Raw genomic sequence first — 19,059 nt, 5'->3', positions numbered from 1 at the left:
ATGGCTCCAGTTGGATATGTAGCAGAGGATGGCCTTATCGGGCATCAATGGGAGGGGAAGCACTTGGTCCTGTGGAGGCTCGATGACCCAGAATAGGGGAATGCTAGGGTGGTGAGGTGGGAGTGGGTTGGTGGGTTGGGGAGCACCCTCATAGAAACAGTGGGGAGGGGGAAGGAGATGGAGGTTTGTGGAAGAGAAACTGGGAAGGGAGATAACATTTGAAATGTCAATAATTAAAATAACAAAGAAAAAAGAAAAAAGAAATGAATAATAACATTAATAACAGACTAGGTCCAGCCATGAAAAAAATTTTCTCTCTTGTTAAATTCTAAGTGCTCACATCCTGACTCAAAGAGTACTAATTCAAGGGTTTCTCATCTTACACTTCAGTATTTGTCACCACTTTCTGCAATAAATCATTATGCTTTAATTCCTTTTTATTCAAGAATTACTAACAAAATAACTAGCCAACAACATTGGCTTCAAAGGATTCTCTTATTCTAGCTATAGCTATATACACTGGTGAGCATCCTTAAAAATACACTTGAAATAGTTCACACCTTGTAATATTATTATATGAAATAGGCAGTTTAGGATATTTAAAGAACAGAACATTTATTTTGGAGTGAGAAGAATTATTAGCAACACTCTTCTCCCAAACACCCCAAAGGTTCTTTCTTCCAAGAACATTATCTACTTGGGAAAAATTGTAATTTTAATTTTATGAATAAAAACTAAATTATATAAGCAAAAGGATCACACAAATATTAAGTATCAAAGCTAATAAATCAATTGTGTTTGAATCTAAACTCTATTATGCATAAAACACATTGGTAATTACGACAATTACTATTTAATTGATATGAACATTAAAAATTTAATGATGTATTAGTATTAAATAAAAACAAAATCTCACCTTTTTGTAGATAGCCATTTTATCAGAATCTAACACAATTATATTCCTTAGCTTTGCAGTTATTTCAGTGGCTAAAGGCTTCATAATCATCTCAGAATCAAGCCCTAAGGGAATAAAGTAATAAATAATTGTTCTATCTTCTTCAATTTGCTAATGCTAAATATATTTTTATGAGATGTTATTACCTTCAATCTTAATTTCAGAAATGTTTTCTTTCTGATCCTGAATAAAAATCCGTAAACAAGATAATTCTGCCAAAAGCTGCAAGGTAATAATATCTTCATTCGTGGGTAGCTTTAAAGCTACAAAACAAAAATCACATTGTAACACAAGGAAAGGTTTAGTCATTACCACACTACACTTAGAAGGCAGATAAAATATCACAAGTAATGAGATTTACAATTCAACTATAAGCAAAAATAAATGATTCCCTACTGAATTGAGAATTCTATTAAAAAATTATCTAATGAATAAAAAAACAAACAGGCCAAAGAATGGTCTTAGAAGTAACTAATCCTTTGAAACTGAGAAAACATACCAATAACTGAATCTTTGGACCTTCATTATAGAAAGCAGGTACCCATTATTCTAAATGATAACAGATAGAGCATCTCTAATGCAAAGTTTCAAATGCTCCAAAACCAAAGGCCTCAGAGCATCACCATTATACTCAAGAATATTTGGACTTGAGAGCATCTTGAACCTAAACTGCACTCTAATTAAAAAGAGGCCAGGATAATACTCAAATGCTGCCAGTTACATTTTTCAAATTTAAAATATCATATACAAACTTTAAGATATTTCTCGTCCAATTTTCAACTTAAATCTATGACAACAGAAGCATCTTTTCTTTAGCAGTAATAAGCTTTTTTTATTGCAGTTTTCTAAAATCAACCTGGTATATAATGAATCGTTTTGTATTATTTGTCTAATTAAAAGCAACAATAGAGCCTAAAATAATTATTTCAATCATTTCATGACAAAAAAACCCCCAAAACAACAAAAATTAAATTTAAAAGAAATATACCAAGTTTTTTAATGATATCGCCTTTATCTTCAGGCTCTGCAGCAGACAATGAGGCAGATTTTTCCCCTAATTCTGGAAGAATATTATGAAGATAATTCATTGTATTCAGAAGTGCTTCAGTGTGTAAATGAATATCCAAAGAGGAAAAATTCACCTATGGAACAAGGTTGATTTTAGTACTAGGTCAATAAAACTGGGCATGACACTTCCTGAGGACCCTGCTATACCACTCCTGGGCATATACCCAGAGGATTCTTCAGCATGCAAGGACACATGCTCCACTATGTTCATAGCAGCCCTATTTGTAGTAGCCAGAAGCTGGAAAGAACCCAGGTGTCCCTCAACGGAAGAATGAATACAAAAAATGTGGTATATTTACACAATGGAGTACTATTCAGCCATTAGAAACAATGAATTCATGAAATTCTTAGACAAATGGATGGAGCTCGAGAACATCATACTAAGTGAGGTAACCCAGACTCAAAAGGTGAATCATGGTATGCACTCACTAATAAGTGGATATTAGCCTAGAAAATTGGAATACCCAAGACATAATCCACATATTAAATGATGTCCAAAAAGAATGGAGGAGTGGCCCCTGGTTCTGGAAAGACTCAGTGCAACAGTGTAGGGGAATACCAGAACAGGGAAGTGGGAAGGGGTAGATGGGAGAACAGGGGGAGGGAAGAGGGCTTATGGGACTTGCAGGGAGTGGGGACCCAGAAAAGGGGAAATCATTTGAAATGTAAATAAAAAATATATCAATAAAGAAAAAAAATTTAAAAATAAAAACAAAACAAAAGGAGATGGTCTGGCGCAACTAGCATGGATGTTTATGACACACACTTATAATATGGCCATAATCAAACCTATGATTTTGTAAAAATGAATTAATAATAAAGAGAGGACAAAGAGACGATAAAAAAATCTGACTTGATGGTTCTTAAAATAGCACGTTTTGTGGTATAAAACACAGAATTTAAAATACTCAGCTTTATTCTCAAAGATCTTATGATTTCAATTATAAAATAACTATTGGTGAGACATCTAGGCACAGGAATACAGTATCTAATTTTAAAATAAATAATTATATAGTCATACCTTAAGAAGTTGTAAAACATTGTTATATATACTATTCAAATTTGGTGCATTTTTTTCAACCTATCCAAAAAAGAAAATATATCAGTTAGAACATGTTAGAAAGGGATATTATACCTACCATTGCTTGATAGGTGCAAAATTCTCAAGATTTGTACACTATATATAAATTAATCATAAGTGACAGTGAATATTATGTTATATACTTAGTGATATAGATAAATATATCATATATCTCATATTATACATATGCAGATAGATAGATAGATAGATAGATAGATAGATAGAATGGCGTTCAAACTAATAATATTGAAAAAGGCACAATTCATTTTTTGAATAATAATCCATTTAATATGCATATAACACAATTGCTTTATTCATTGTCTTTAGATTTTATCTATTTTAAAATCTGACGCAAATTTAATAACAAAAATTCAGAGAAATTTCCACTAATCATGGAAGCAAAAATGGTCTTAAGTACAAGAAAATTCTCTTGACAAAATTCTTAGAACAAAATAATTATGAAAGCATTAGAAGGTCAAAATAAAGAATAATTCATAAGTAGACCACAGCACATGCAGAAGGTTCATAAAACCTTTTTAATAGTATTTATTTAATGTATATTACCATATTGTAAGCTGTCTTCAGACATATCAGAAAAGGGTATCAGATCTTATTACAAATGGTTGTGAGCCTCCATGTAATTGTGGGGAATTGAACTCAGGAGTCAGTACTCTTAACCACTGAGCCATCTCTCCAGTCCCCACTCCCACTCCTCTTTTTAAAATATTAATATTCACAAAATTTTAAAACAGATATTATGAATCATCATAAATGACATTTAAAGAACAGGTAACTAGACAGTGGTAGAAATGAAGTGTATTCATCCTCTTGCACTGCATATAAGACATTTTATCAACTCTAAACACTTGTTTCTTTTTCAATACTCTGGGGGGTAAGATAACCCTAGAGGCCATTTTTTCTTGGAACACAGGGAACTTACTTTGCTGCATGACTTGTAATTCAAAACAGCATGACAATAATGACAAAACAAAAAGACCCTTAGAGGAAAGGACAAGGTTATGCTAAGAGTGTGGATTAAGCACACTAAATTTTCAATTTCAATAGCACATCTACCTGCCTATGAGGTGAGATCAAAACTACTTACTGTTGGGGTTTTGTGTAAGCTCCACCCCACACCTACCTGGCAATAGCCAGGTATGCCCTGCCCCAGAGATCTGGCCCACTATAAGAGGGGCTACTTGCTCCTCCTCTCTCTTTTTGCTCACCACTCTCCCACTTACTCTCACCTCTCTGCCCCTGGGGCTCTTCCCCCCCCCTCCACGTGGTCATGGCCGGCCTTCACTCTCTCTTTCTCTCTCTCTCTCTCTCCCTCTCTCCCTCTCTACCACTAACTCCCATCCCCTATTCTGAATAAACTCTATTCTATACCATGTCCGTGTCCACTGACTCCTTCACTTACCCTCATGAATTCCAATGTTAATAAATCTTCCATTGTGTTATCCAGGGTCGTGATCAAATAAACCGGTTTTTTGTTTTCATCTAAAAGTAATTTAAAAATTATTTCTTGGTGGTAAAATTAACTGAAGATAAATTAGTAATCATGATTGAAAATTATTTCCCTAGATTCTCCTCAATAAGGTCCCTTTGCTATTTAAACTCAAAAAAAATTGTATTCTCCATACAATGTACTTAAGACTAAAGTCTTAAGCCTGTAACAAAAACAAGCAAACCGTTAAAAAACCAATTTTAAGGCATGAAGAATTCTAGTATTGAGTCATAACAATGCCTTGAAAGAAAACAGTATCTCTGAAAATACTAGTTGTTGAGATGGATCAAAAAAATGTTAATTTTTCTATATACCAGATAGAAATCAGTCTTAGCAGTATAAAATAATTACTAGCTATATTACTGATTCAGTTCAAAACTAGAGATTCTATGAGAACTTCTAGGGAAGAGATATCTGTACAGCCTTTAAAACTGTCATTATCGCCAGGCAATGGTGGCTCATGCCTTTAATCCCAGAACTTGGGAGGCAAAGGCAGGTGGATTTCTGAGTTCGAGGCCAGCCTGGTCTACAGAGTGAGTTCCAGGACAGCCAGGGCTCCACAGAGAAACCCTGTCTCAAAAAACGGAAAAAAAAAAAAACAAAACAAAACAAAACAACCCTGTCATTATCAAATTACTTACAGCTGTTGAAAAGTCATCATCTAGACACTTAAAGAACCACAAACTAATTACCATGGTCTTGCAGAGAAAACAGAACAATGTGCATACAGCCCTTCAAACCTAAAAGCTTAAGAGTATATAAACCAGTTTCCTATTTTAGGTGCTATTCACTACAGTTTTCAACTCTAGAGGAGATCTGCACAGATGTGCACTGCAAAGACCCTGGGGGATTTGAAGCACAGGGTTGGCATGGCAGTGACCTGCCACTGGGAACCTAGTGAGCTGGGTGGAGATGTTTCAGGAGCTCCAAGAAAGTGAATCTCCACAAGATAAAAACAAGTCAGCCATTGCCCGCCAGTGAATGGCCGGCCAGGCCCCTGGGGCTGAGAGTTAGAGGCACATGTGGGAATGTGCCAGTTCAATTTTTAGATTTTTAGTATTTCTCGCTACAATATCCTTAGACAAAAAAATAAAAATAAAAATAAACATAGGCTTCTAATGACTGTTCAGAGAGGTAGAATTTGTTTCTCCCAGGTATGATTGCCCAAACTGGTTATTCAATACAAAAATTACTAAGCCCTGAAGCCATATATACAAAACCAGACTCAGCAAATTTTATTTATATACTTGTGTATACACACACAGGTAATATTCAAAGAAAGACAGATGCTATTGATTTAAGATGAGGATTTGTGGGAGGGGCTGGATGGGGGAGGGAAAGGGTACATGATATAATCAAATTTTAAATAAAAATGTACAGAGGAAAGAAAAGAGACTAACATAAATTTAAAGGTAATAGCCTTGGACTTCTTTTTTAGACTTTCAAAATATAAATATGTTGATTCAAAGTCTAAGAAACAGAAAATTCTATAGCAGGTAATCAAATTATAAAAGTAATGTACATATTTTAATACTCTTACCTAAATATTCTGGACATTTTAACCATAATTCTTTCAAAAAGGCATTTCCTTTCAAGTCAAATGTTCTAATCTCAGCTTCTGTTCCCAATCCTAAAACACCCATTTCTAGCACAGGGAGTTCACAGTCTCCTACAAGGTGATAAAATTGAATCAACACCTGCAGAAGAAAGGCAAAGTACACAGGTCACATATGTGATAGCAATTTATAAATACAGAAGATGTAGTGTATAGTATATTATAAATTAAATTTAATATTGATTTTATATCCTCCCCACACATATAAAACATACTTACTCTTTAGAATCATCACCAACAACATGTACTGAAAAACTGCCCACAATATACCACTTCAACACTAATTCTTAAGGAAGATAATCTTTAAAAAAAAAAAATGGAAGAAAGCCATACACCAAGTCTCCATATGCCTTGGGCAGTGCCTATTAGCAATGAGTCTATCTGAGTAAACTGTACAAAGTATAAACGACAAGTCACATAGCCCACCCACATTTATGTGACTTACCTCTGCTACTTCAAATCTCATTCTAAGTCGAATAAAATTCAATGAACAATCTTTCTTTTGTAATTTTTTCTGTCGAGTACTTTTGACTCTACATGACACTTGAGGATACTCTTCCAAGGGACTACAAGGTGCATCAAAAAATTCCTCCTCTGAGTCTAAATTTCATGAAATATTTTGTTTTAATCAACAGCAGCAATAACATATGCTTAAGATTTTTATAATTTTTCTGAAATAAATGTAAGCATTAAAATGCTATTGGTCTATATTAAAAGTTGAACACAAAAGCTAGAAAAAGAATACAGAAATTACTTTTAAATAAATATAATATTGCAAAGGATAAAATGTATAAAAATTATAAAATATTTAATGTTTAGCTTAAAATCAATTTCTTAAGATTCATTTTTATTTCTTATTATGTGCATATGTATCTGTTGGCAAGAATATGAATGAAGGAGCCCATGGAGATCAAAGAAACCCCACAGATTCCCTTGAGCTAAAGTGTGAGGTGGTAGAGTGTTGGCCCCACTGTGGGTGCTGCAAACTGAACTATAATCCCATGATGTAGCACAGAAAGAACTCTTAACCACTGAGCTATCTCTCTCAACTAAATATATATATATACTTTAAAAAAAGCATTAGTCTATTTCAAAGTTAGATAAGAAATATTTATAGCAGAAAATAATACCAGTGATTGTGTACAATATGGATACTAAAAGTAATATGCTACCATGCTCACTGTATTTGGACAGTATAACAGAACTTAGTTTAAAACTCCGCAATATTAGCACAGAGGCCAGGGCCAGAAATGTTAATAAAGCAAGCACCCCTCTAACTACTGTTTAACGCAATTTTAGTTATCTGTAATCAGCCATGGCCTAAAAATAGTACATGAAAAATTGAACTGATCAACTACTTAAAAAAATCGAAACATTTTTTAATTGAGTAATGTGAGGAGTTCTCATACTACCTGCCCCAAACATGACTTATCTGTTTTCCAGTAGATTTATTGTGGGCTAAAAAGGAGAAGCTTTGTTTTGATGCTAAAGTTCACAGGCTTGCAGAAATGAACTAACTACAGACTGTGGCAAAGAGAAAAATGAATTAATGCAAACTGAGGAGAACAAGACTGTGGTTGTCCACGTGACCCAATGAGGTTCATATATTCACAGCCTTCTTTACAAGGAAGGAGAAAGATAAGGACTGTAACCACCATTTTAGGGAAGAGTAATTTACTTAGTGAATGGACCCCAATGCTCAGACACTAGCTAGCAAAGTTCTTTGAGAATGAAATGTACCACATTAATTAGCAATTAACAATTGCCTGGGTGCAAATTCAGTACAGGTGTGGTGACATTCTTTAAACTTTTCCTATAGGCAAGGGTTAATGAGAATTTAGGAAGAAACTATTGTTAGCTGCTGATAACTTGTTTTCTTTAGCAGGTTAGATGGTGGTATCTTACTTAAAGCCTTTTCTATCGGGTCTATAAGGACATTTAAGTGAGCAGGCTGCCATAGTCACCTCTGAATTTATATTAAAACTTTAGGATCTAATGAATTCATGAAATTCTTAGACAAATGGATGGAGCTCGAGAACATCATATTAAGTGAGGTAACCCAGTCTCAAAAGATTAATCATGGTATGCACTCACTGATAAGTGGATATTAACCTAGAAACTTTGAATACCCAAGACATAATCCACATATTAAATGAGGTCCAAAAAGAATGGAGGAGTGGCCCCTGGTTCTGGAAAGACTCAATGCAAGAGTATAGGGGAATTCCAGAACAGGGAAGTGAGAAGGGGTGGATTGGGGAACAGGGGGAGGGAAGAGGGCTTATGGGACTTGTGGGGAGTGGGGAGCCAGAAAAGGGGAAATCATTTGAAATATAAATAAAGATGTATCAATAAGAAAATTATAAAGCATTACAAAAGTCAGGGCTACTCATACATTAAAAAAAACTGTAAAGTTATTAAACAACTTAGTCACACTACTGGAAGGAGATGGCTACTGGAAGAGAAGAGTCATTCTTTATGGCCGTGACCCCTGCCAGGCTATTCAAGCCTCAGGGGACAGCCATACACTCACGTGCACATGTGTTGCTTTACTTAGACTCTGGGGTTATGAGTACCGTTGAAAGGGGGCACATAAGTCAGAGAGACAGCATGCTAAGCTCTAGGGGAGTTAGAATGAGTAGTGGTGGAGGGATACAATAAAACACTATGTAAATGCATGAAACGCTCAAAGAAAAAATATCTAAAAAGAAATGAGTGAAACACAAACATACTAAAGAGAAGTGCATCCCTAATTAACTGAACCTGTTAGATCATATAAACCTCAGATTTAACCTCTCTCTGCTCACCACATACACATTTTCTCTAAACACAAGAGAACACAACATTTTCTCTGTTAGTCTTCTTTAAAGTCTTAAAAATGTAGAAGTATATTTTTTTGCCAACATGGCCATGAAAAAAAGATACTTGATAGTGAGATATTTTAAAAATTAAAAATAAGTTTTATATGTAAATGCAGATGTTAAATTTGATTTTCCTCCCTTAAAAAATAGAAATAAAAAGCTATCTCAAATTTCTTCAAATAATACATTTTTAATTAGACATCTACAAACTTTCCTCTTTTTTTCTCAATCCCAAATTCAATAATGACTTCTGTTAGGGATTCTTGGATTAAAATTAGAATTTATTCTTGTCAAAGTGATTCCACTACAAATGTAACTTTAAATAATATTTACATTATTCAAAGAATATGAGCAAAAAATATCTCAGCAATTTAGGAATACTGCTGCCACCTAGCATTTTCTGTATTCCCAGTGACGTCTCCATCTTGCATAAGGATGTTATTGAGATGGTTAGTTTACAACAGCATAGAGAAGTATAAGCCTCTTTCCACATGTATTCTAAAACACACATAGGAAATTTCCTTTGCATTGCTGTCTCCCTCTACAATATAGGCATTCTTTTTTAAAAACATATTTTTAATTATTTAAAAAATATAGAGGATTTCAGACAATGTATTTTGATCACATTCACTGCCACTCCCCAAATGCTTCGTAGACCCACCCACCCACTGACTTTGTGTGTTTTTCTTCCTCATCAATGCCAATGTGCAGCCTTCCCCTGAAGGCTTCAGGGGCTTCAGATAAGCTTGCATGATAATCCTTACCTCCATCTACCATTCTTTTCCAAGTCACCTTCCTACAACTTGCCTTCCTCAGCCTAGAAGCCCAACTTTTAATCACTCCTTTGAGTGACTCATTTCTGATTGTCTCCCATGTACACATGATATAAATTTTAATACCTTTATTGATTTTTCTCTTATTATTCTTTACAGAGAAATGAAGGTTAAAAGAAAAAGATGTTTATATCCCTACATAATAGTCATTCGAAGAAAACATCCCTCAAAATGTGAACTACTTCAATTAGGCATATGTAATAAAAATGATTCTATTAAGCAGTTTCATTTTACCATCTTCAGGCTGTTCCAATAAAGGGATTAACTTCTGAGAAATGTGTGATACTGGCAAAGTGGATGCTTGAATCTGTAACAAAAGTAACTCAATGTCAATTAGAACACAGATCTTTTATTCAAATGTATATGATAATCTGCACAAAAAGCTACTCAATTCAAACTGTTAGAATCAAACAGGTCCAAAGCAAGACTATTAATAATAAAATATATGAAAGTTCAAGTGCTTTTAAGATATTGGATTGCAGCTCAGTCGGTAGAGTGCTTGCTGAAAAATCCTGGATGTGACTCTCCTCCAGCACCACACTCCTCCTGCCCTCACCCTCACCCTGACCCCACAACCAAGGGAGTCACTGGAAATCATGGCATTAATCCTAAGACATGGAGACAGAGGCAGAATGATAACAAAGCTGTCATCTTTGGCCCAGTCTAAAAAGAGGAAGTAGTAGTTTTACAGAGGTAATGCCCTCAAAACATAGTATATACTTGTATGAAAATGTCTCTAATAATTATTTTTGAAGTAAGTACTTTTATAAATCTGATGGTAAGTATAATCATGGGGCTCCTTAGGGATCTGTAAGGATTCTGAGATCTAGTTTAACTTGGCAATTTACTAGGTCCAAAAACTAGAGAAACAAACTTAAAGCCTGATATTAACACCTCTATAATTGAAGAGTATGCAATGTTATTTTAATTTTTAATGATACTTTGGCAAACACACTGTTTTGTGAAAATTAACTAATAAAAAAAGAAAACCCTCATACAGTTTAAACAAAACTGACTTGGGAGACAAGGCAGACAGCTCTCTAGAGGTTCCAGGACAGCCAAGGTTGCCTTGTGAGACTCTGTCTCTGAGAAAAGTAAATAAAAATAAATAACACAACTGAATCTTTCACCAATACTATGAAACAAATCATTAATAGATCTGACCTAGTACAATCTTACAGTCTTTGCTGATCATAGTCCCTAAGATCAACTATAACATGGCTTTTATTTGGTTGTTTATACTTAACCTCCTATAAAAAGACTTTCTAACAATATGATCCTTTCTAAATGGCAGAAAAGGATCCTACATAAACTTTTCTATGGCATCCTAATTTCAAAATGCCTCCATACAATCTTGCTGTAGGAAGGTATTGTGTAACAGTTTCCTCAAGAGATTAATAGAAAGCTCCTTAAGCAGGAAAGGAGAAACTCAAAATAGCTTCAGGAACTTGCTGAATCTGACCAGAATCACTATGTTCATCCAGGTCACAGTAAGCAATCAAAGTTGAGAGTCCTCCTCTGGCTGAAAGAAGCCAGGCTGCAAAGACTCCTCCCATACAGGACAAGCTGCAAAGACTCTTGAGACCAGACTAGCTGCTGGGGGGGCTGGGGGCGGGGCAGAGAATGTCTGAGCTGCCTAGAAGAGGTCAAATCCAACTGAGGCACCCAGAAAGAGCATTCCCCAGCCTGTTGGCTGCCTGTAGGCTTTAGACTGTGCTCCAGAATACCAGTTTTATAAGCTGTCACTCCTGCTGGGGCTAACTTTGGTGATATAGATGTCTTTGAGTAATTTCTGCTCCTGTAAATAACCCCTTGTAATCTTGAAAATAAGTGCCAATGAAACTCATGGCTCACCACATAAGTGAACTTTGACTTGGTGAATTAGACTTTAATGGTATCCATACTTTGGTCTGCTGTGGGTCTCAGGTGGTCTTCCCAGGAATAGTCTTGTCACACAACAGATGGCTTGCAGGGCATTCTCCTAATTAGTGACTGATGTGAGTTGTTTCTTGTGGGCAGTACCACTCCAGGGTTGGGGTCCTAGGTTCTATAGGAAAGCTGGTTAGGCCAGCCATGAGAAGCAAGTCAGGAAGCAACACTCCTCCATGGACACTACATTAGCTCTTGCCTCTAGGTGTCTGCCCTGACTTCCTTCATTGATGGACTATGATGTGAAAATGTAAGCTAAATGCCCCCTTTTCTCCACAACTGCTTTTGGTAATGGTGTTTCATCACAGCGATTATAACCCTAACTAGGATAAGACTGCTTTGCTTTCCTATATGCTTTCAGATATATCTATATGTCCCTCAGGAGAGTCCTTTTAGTTCACAATGTAGCTGACTGGCCCAAGAGGGCTAGCTTTCAGCTTATCAGCTTTGGACATGTCTTCTTCATAAAGCTTAATAACTTCCAAGATTTTACTTAAAGTGAGAAGCATGAGCATCATTTATTTGGATACTTTGAGGCCATGATATGGTTTCTGATTGGCCTAGTTTCAATACTAGTGAATCACAGGGATTAATAAACCTTTCCCAACTAACCTTATGAGACTAAGATTACTTTGTAAGACAGTACATATAGAAAGTAGGAGCCAATATCTGTCATGAATAAACATATAAAGCCTCAATGCCAACAATATATATGATCTGAGCAATTCCAATCTGCAATGTAAAATGCTTCAAAATCCATGAGTTTCTGAAGACAAAAACAGCCCCATTTGTGGGACATACTGTATCTGTCTCATGTAATATATCACAGTCAAAATTCAACCATACTAAGACATTGCATGAAATAACAGTCAGGCATGTAAAATATGGTTATGTTTTATATTTGAAGTCTGTGTTTTATTCCTGGGCCCTAAATCTAAAATTACACATGTGCAATATTCCAAAATGAAAAATACAAAAAACTAGAGTTCAAAGCACTTCTAGTCACAAGTACTTCAGATAAGGGGTACTCACACTGATCTAAAAATATAGTATTTGAATTGGTCTAAAATGAACATTTTTAGTGTTTTTCTTAGTAACTAACAATGCATAAGCCAGTAAAGACTTTTACATTTTATGGGGTATATTCACCATATACTTTATGTAAAATGGAAAATATCATTATATTCTCACACACATACATCATATACATGTTTTTCAGTCTCTATCCTCTCTTATACACCTTACCCTCCCCTCTAGTTACCTTCTTCTTCTTCTTCTTGAAACTGTGAACTTTTTGAGCAGAGATATGACACTGAAGAGGTTTCTGATTTAAGCCACAAAACATATTTCTCACTATTCTGGAAGCCAGAAGGTCAAGATTAAGGTATTCTAAAGTGAGGTTTTGGAAGCATTTACCTTCAGCTTGCAGAGAGCCTTCTTGCTGCATTGTCACTTGGACATTGCTATGTGCACATGTATTTCTGGTGTCTCTTTTAATTCCCAAATTCTCTTCTATAAAGTTATCAATCAGGCCCAAATTAGGGTCTATCATAATAGTCTTTTAACTTAATTACTGTTTTACAGACTCTATTTGCAAAATAGTCATAATCTAAGGTATAGACATAAGGATTAAGATTCCCTATATAAATTTAAAGAGGACACAATTAGGGCATAAACAGTATGTACAACCCTAACAAAATATATGTAGTAAATGTATGTTTAGTTATAGCTAAATACAAATAAGATACAATAGTGCTAAGATTCCTATTCTCAATAGTATTATTGAGTAGATAATTTAATAGTATCCTTACTAAACCCCTGAGGATTTAGACAGATATGGACAACCTATTATAAAAGTAAAATCATAAAAGCTATTTGAAAACAAAACAAAAAAAACCTCAAAATCTTACCCAACCTATTTAAAGTACTTACTATAAAACTATTATGTAATTATGACTGAAGGCTAGTGGAAAAAAGAAAGCTATAAATGGAAAATGTAGATACTGAAAAAAATCAGAACCACACAGACACACAGACACAGACACACACACACACACACACATATTTAATATAAGGAAAAATATATGGTTTTCAAAAATGAAACTAGGGGCTGGATAGATGGCTCAGAGTTTAAGAGCACAGAGGTACTGAGTTCAATTCCCAGTAACTGCCAAATGGTAGCTCACAGCCATCTGTAATGGAATCCAATAACCTTTTCTGGTGTGTTTACAGACAGCTACAGTGTACTCACATACACAAAATACAAAAGTCTTTAAAAAAATGAAACTGACATAATTAGAAAGACATGTAAAAATAGATTGAATACATAAAGATTACATAAAGGATATTAGCATAAAATTCAGATACACTTTAAAAGCAACTCTAAAACAAAGGGGACTACTAAATTTTTAGAAAACACAAGAAAAAAACTTTTTCAGAGATATCACATTAAAAAGTTTTATCCAAAAAGAAAATAATAAAACCTATTCCATCAAAACTCAAAACATATGCTCTTTAACAGAGTTAGTAAATCAGACAGCTCAGCAGCACGGTAGAAACGATACTATAAACCACGGACGTGATCGGGGTAACAGGGCACAATGTCAGCAGTTCACTGTCAAATGGAGGAGAAAACAGGGTTTTCTAGACTAATGTTACTATTTTTTTCAAATTGTAAATTATTTGAAAAGAAGAAAATTTAATGCTCTTTGAATAATCCAAGAGGGTAGAAAGTAAAGAAAAATAAGTTTAGATATTTTCTTTCTTAAAGTATTTTGGAAAGAGAAAAATACATGAAATCAAAGGTGTGAGAAAATAACTGTGACTATGTACAAATTAAACCTTCATGCATAGTAAAATTAAAAATGCACACTAAAAATCAAATGTGAAAAAGTAATTTTAAGTGACCAATAAATTTCCATAATTAAAAAATCCTTAATGCATACATACATTTCACAATAATAACAGTTCAAAAAAAGTAAAATTCAAGCAGTCATTATCTTTAGGCAAACAAGTTCATTAAAAGACATACAAATTGAATGCAGAAGACAACATGTTCCTAGTGTAAACTATTAAAAATGGCTAACACTCAAGACTAATTAGAATAGAAGACACTCTTTCACTGTTAATAAATTAGTAATCAATAGGGGAAAGTGGGAAAACTCACCAAAATTTAAAATTTACATATTTTTCCTCCACTTCACTGTTAGGAATTTATGTAATAGACAGAAATATAGTCTAATACATATACAAGTAATTCAAAGCAATGGGTTTTTTCATAATTTTAAATATTCTGCTGAAAATTAAAATAACTATAAATAATTTCACCTGTAGTTATTTCAACTACTACTTTGAAATCTACTTTTCAATGTAATCTTTCATTAATTCTGAAAGAGACAATACCTGGAATGATCTGGCAGGGGCAGATACATCAGTTACGGGTTCAGGTTTTGGAATGCTTCCCAACAATTCCATAATGCCTTGCAGTTTTTTATCCGAGATTCGTAATGAAACAAGAGGTAACTTTCCAGAAATCTTGAATCTATTGTTTAGAGACAGGAATCATTATAAAGTAATTCTCATTCTGGTTTAAGTACACTAATTAATGAAGAATGGAACTGAGGAGGTGAGGCAGTTCTAGAAAGCTCGCTGGGCAAGCAGGAGGTCCTGAGTTCAATGCTTAGCACCCACCCCATCCCTTAACCAGGCAGAAAAATAAAGAGGAGTAGAGTGAAACCCTTAAATTCAGCAAATATTTAAAAATAAAATTTGAAACTACAAGTCACTACAATTTACAACCTACCTTATAAAGCCTAGAGGAACCAGCCTTAATAGTCTTTAGAAGGTTATTTTCTAATATTATTCCGTTTATTGTTTCTCTAGTATTTGCCAAATACAGAAAACAGTAATTGCCAGTTATTTATGTGACTGTCCTTACAGCTTGTGCATGCTATCAATGTGTACTTACACCTGTGAGGATCATAATCCATGTCTCACTCTACGTGTAAGTTCCCATATGTACATGGTTCCTTAAGCAAGTTCTAACAGAATAAAGTTTACATCTGAGATATAATTCAAGACTAAATCTAGGTTCTTTTATTTTGAACTTGCCCAGTGACCTGAGTTTGATTTCCCAGAACCCACGTGTGGAAGGTGAGAAATTACTCCATCAGGTCGTTCTTTGACTTTCACATGCCCACTGTGATACCTGCACAGTCAAGCACTCCCACCACTCCAGGACATAAAAATAAATGAACATTCTTAAAACTGAAGAAAGGCTGGGGAAATGATTCCATTGGTAAAGTGCCTGCCAGCAAACACGAGTCCATGATGTGAAATATCCAGCACCAACTAAGAGGAGGACACAGTGGCACCATTTTCGATCCTGACACATGAATGGGAGAAGAGGGAGACAGGTACATCTCTGCTGCTCCCAGACTGTCTAGACAATCAATGTGCTTTAGATTCAGTGTCAAAAAACAAGGTAAAGAGTGACGGGAGACTGATGTCAACCTCTGCTTCCACACATATGTACATGAACACATGTACAAATATGCACGTGCACACATGCGTAAAAATTTTTAATAGTATGGCCTTCATGTAGACTGTTTTAACTCATAGCTTTTACTCCCAACTTTTCCCTAAAATTGATTTTTTTTAATTATATATTTTGGTTGTCAAACATTGTTCTCTTAAAAATGTACCTGAATTCATTCAGAAAACCATAGCTTTATTTCTAATAACCTAAATATCTGTAATTAATCCTATACATTATGGTTTAAAGTTGATTATACAATTCATATCAATGAATTAAATACTGAAATAACTAAGGGGAAGAAAGAGACTCTTAACAATAGTAGTAACCTGCAACACCCTACTTTTAAGAATTGGTAGAACCAGGAATAGATCAATAAAAATTCTGTTTTCAAAAGAGGACTGGAAAGCATTAATCATCATACATTTCATAGATGACCTCTGAATACACAGTGAAGTGATATAAGAATAATGACAAAGGATAAACATTATACAATTTCACTTCTATTCAGTATCTAAAACCATAAAATTCATAAAGATAAAATGTAAAAAGGGTTTGGAATCCAGGGGCAAAAGGCAGAGTAGAATGGAATGTTACTGTTTAATGAGTATGGACATTCACCTTGGAAAATCATTAGTAAAATTCTTGAGATGGATGATGGTGATTGCTATCTAATGTGAGTTTACTAAGATGCCACTGAACTATACATTGAAAATAGTGTCAATGACAGACGATATAATATGCATACTATGTAATAAAGTCAATAAAATATAGCATTTCTTTCCTTACAGACTTATTGAGAAAATCTACAAATATATAAAACAGATAATATATAATACATACTTGGGCATCTTGATATCCATGAAAACCATAGCTTTAGAGAGTTCTACATTGACATGCATAGGTATCAAAATATGCTGTGTAGATACATTGAGCTTTCGTGCTTCTTTCCAATTATCACCTAATAGAGAAACAGTTCATGTTTATTATTAGCATATTTTTTATAACATAAAAAAAATTAAATCTAAAATTATCTAAACGACACACAATCAGTAAGTCTTTACATTTCCCTCTGTTGTTCCTATACTGCTTTACATTGTAAATGGCAGCATAGTTTTAGTTAAACCTACTGCGTATCTGTTAACAATCACTATGCCAACCAGATATTTTACCACCAACAGAATGGCACTGTAAGGCAATGAAAAGGTCAGAAAAATGTGTGTTTGATAAATACTAACAAATGCTACCACTGATTTAAGATTATTAATTAGCTCTTCTCTGGGCAATGTTTATATTTTCTCACATGGATTTATAACTGCTACATTTTAGAAAACAGACTCAAAACTTTCATATAGTCAAAATGCTAAGACTAAACCTAAAATTACTACTCAGACCTACAAAACATATGACCTGAAACATTCACTGTAGCATCAACAGTCACATTCGAGTGAGCGAATACTTAATTCACAGCCTTAGATGTAAATGCAGCCAGGCTGCAGTGAGAATTCATTTTGCCAAGTACTTACCCAATGGGGATGAGCACCTGAGTTCAGTCCCCTGTACCCACTTAAAATGAGATAGGATGGTGATGCACTCTTGAAATCCCAGCACGAAGAAGGTGGCAATGGACAGATTTTTGGAACTAACTAGTAGTCTAGGCTAAAATGAAAAGACCCAGTTCCCAGTAAAAGATAAATTTTACCTAAATGGACTAGGAAGCAAAAATTTCCTGGTTTCAAACCAGGAAAATGTTAGTAGTCATTTTTTATTTAGTTAGTAGTCAAAGTTTGTTTTATTGAAATAAAATCATTCTAATGGGCTTACAAATAAAAATATCATTCAGCTAGATTAACACAGCCAACTAAACACACATGTCATCTACATCTTAGCAAATGACTATTCTGAAATACTGGATCTGTGTTTAGGGTCTTACACTTTCACTATTAATTATATGTTCATTCACTAGGCAATAGTAGTTGACAATTTTAACTCAAATTCAGGAAAGTTCCAATGACTTACAGAGAAAGTCTTCAGATACATCCTCAGAGTGCCTGAAAACCTAATTAATCACTGTTAAAAATCAACCACCAGCATAGCTTGCACTTACCCACTCTACTGTAGAGCAGCTGTATGCTTGTAAGCTGAATATCAAAAGAGTCATATGCTCTGTGCATTATATCTTCAAGGCTGGCCTCACTGGGTTTCATATCTGGCAATCCTGATCGACGTTTACTTGTCACCTTAAAGTTAATTTTCATAGTTTAGACTATGTAAACTACTTCGAAATTAAATTACTGTTTAGATGTATAACATAAAAAGTTAACAGGACAGGATAAATTTACAGACAGATACACATAGCTATTAAAAAGTCATTATCCATAAGACATGCAATGAAAACAGGTATTAACATGCATTCACATTGTATATGTATTTATATCTATATCTATATCTATATCTATATGTATCTCACCAGGCATAGTGGTGTATGTCTTTAAACCCAGTAGTAAGGACAACAGAGGCAGGCAGTGAGTTCAAGGCCACCCTAGTCTACACTGTGAGTCCCAGGACAACAGGACTACATAGTGAAGCCATATCTCAAAAACAAACATAAAACTAAGAAGAATGGGGCTGGACAGGTGACTAAGTGGTTAACAGCACTAGCTGTTCTTCTAGAGGACG

General features: G+C 34.6%; 1 protein-coding gene across 3 annotated transcripts in view; it reads right to left on the bottom strand.

Annotated features, from left to right (window-relative positions):
- Vps13a (vacuolar protein sorting 13 homolog A) overlaps positions 1-19,059 on the bottom strand; it is a 172,800-nt gene that overhangs the window by 103,160 nt on the left and 50,581 nt on the right. For all 3 annotated transcript variants that reach the window (XM_052188728.1, XM_052188738.1, XM_052188745.1), the window contains exons 21-31: positions 18,488-18,620; positions 17,224-17,341; positions 15,249-15,387; positions 10,152-10,224; positions 6,672-6,826; positions 6,152-6,308; positions 4,525-4,604; positions 3,045-3,104; positions 1,944-2,097; positions 1,102-1,218; positions 917-1,020 (exon numbers count right to left, since the gene is read on the bottom strand). In XM_052188728.1, the coding sequence (XP_052044688.1) occupies positions 917-1,020; positions 1,102-1,218; positions 1,944-2,097; positions 3,045-3,104; positions 4,525-4,604; positions 6,152-6,308; positions 6,672-6,826; positions 10,152-10,224; positions 15,249-15,387; positions 17,224-17,341; positions 18,488-18,620 (1,290 nt within the window). The remainder of the gene's footprint in view (positions 1-916; positions 1,021-1,101; positions 1,219-1,943; positions 2,098-3,044; positions 3,105-4,524; positions 4,605-6,151; positions 6,309-6,671; positions 6,827-10,151; positions 10,225-15,248; positions 15,388-17,223; positions 17,342-18,487; positions 18,621-19,059) is intronic.

Source organism: Apodemus sylvaticus, chromosome 1 (assembly GCF_947179515.1).
Source record: "Apodemus sylvaticus chromosome 1, mApoSyl1.1, whole genome shotgun sequence".
Classification (NCBI taxonomy): domain Eukaryota; kingdom Metazoa; phylum Chordata; class Mammalia; order Rodentia; family Muridae; genus Apodemus; species Apodemus sylvaticus.
Note: the sequence above shows the minus strand (reverse complement) of the source record. Positions and strands in the feature narration are given on the sequence as shown.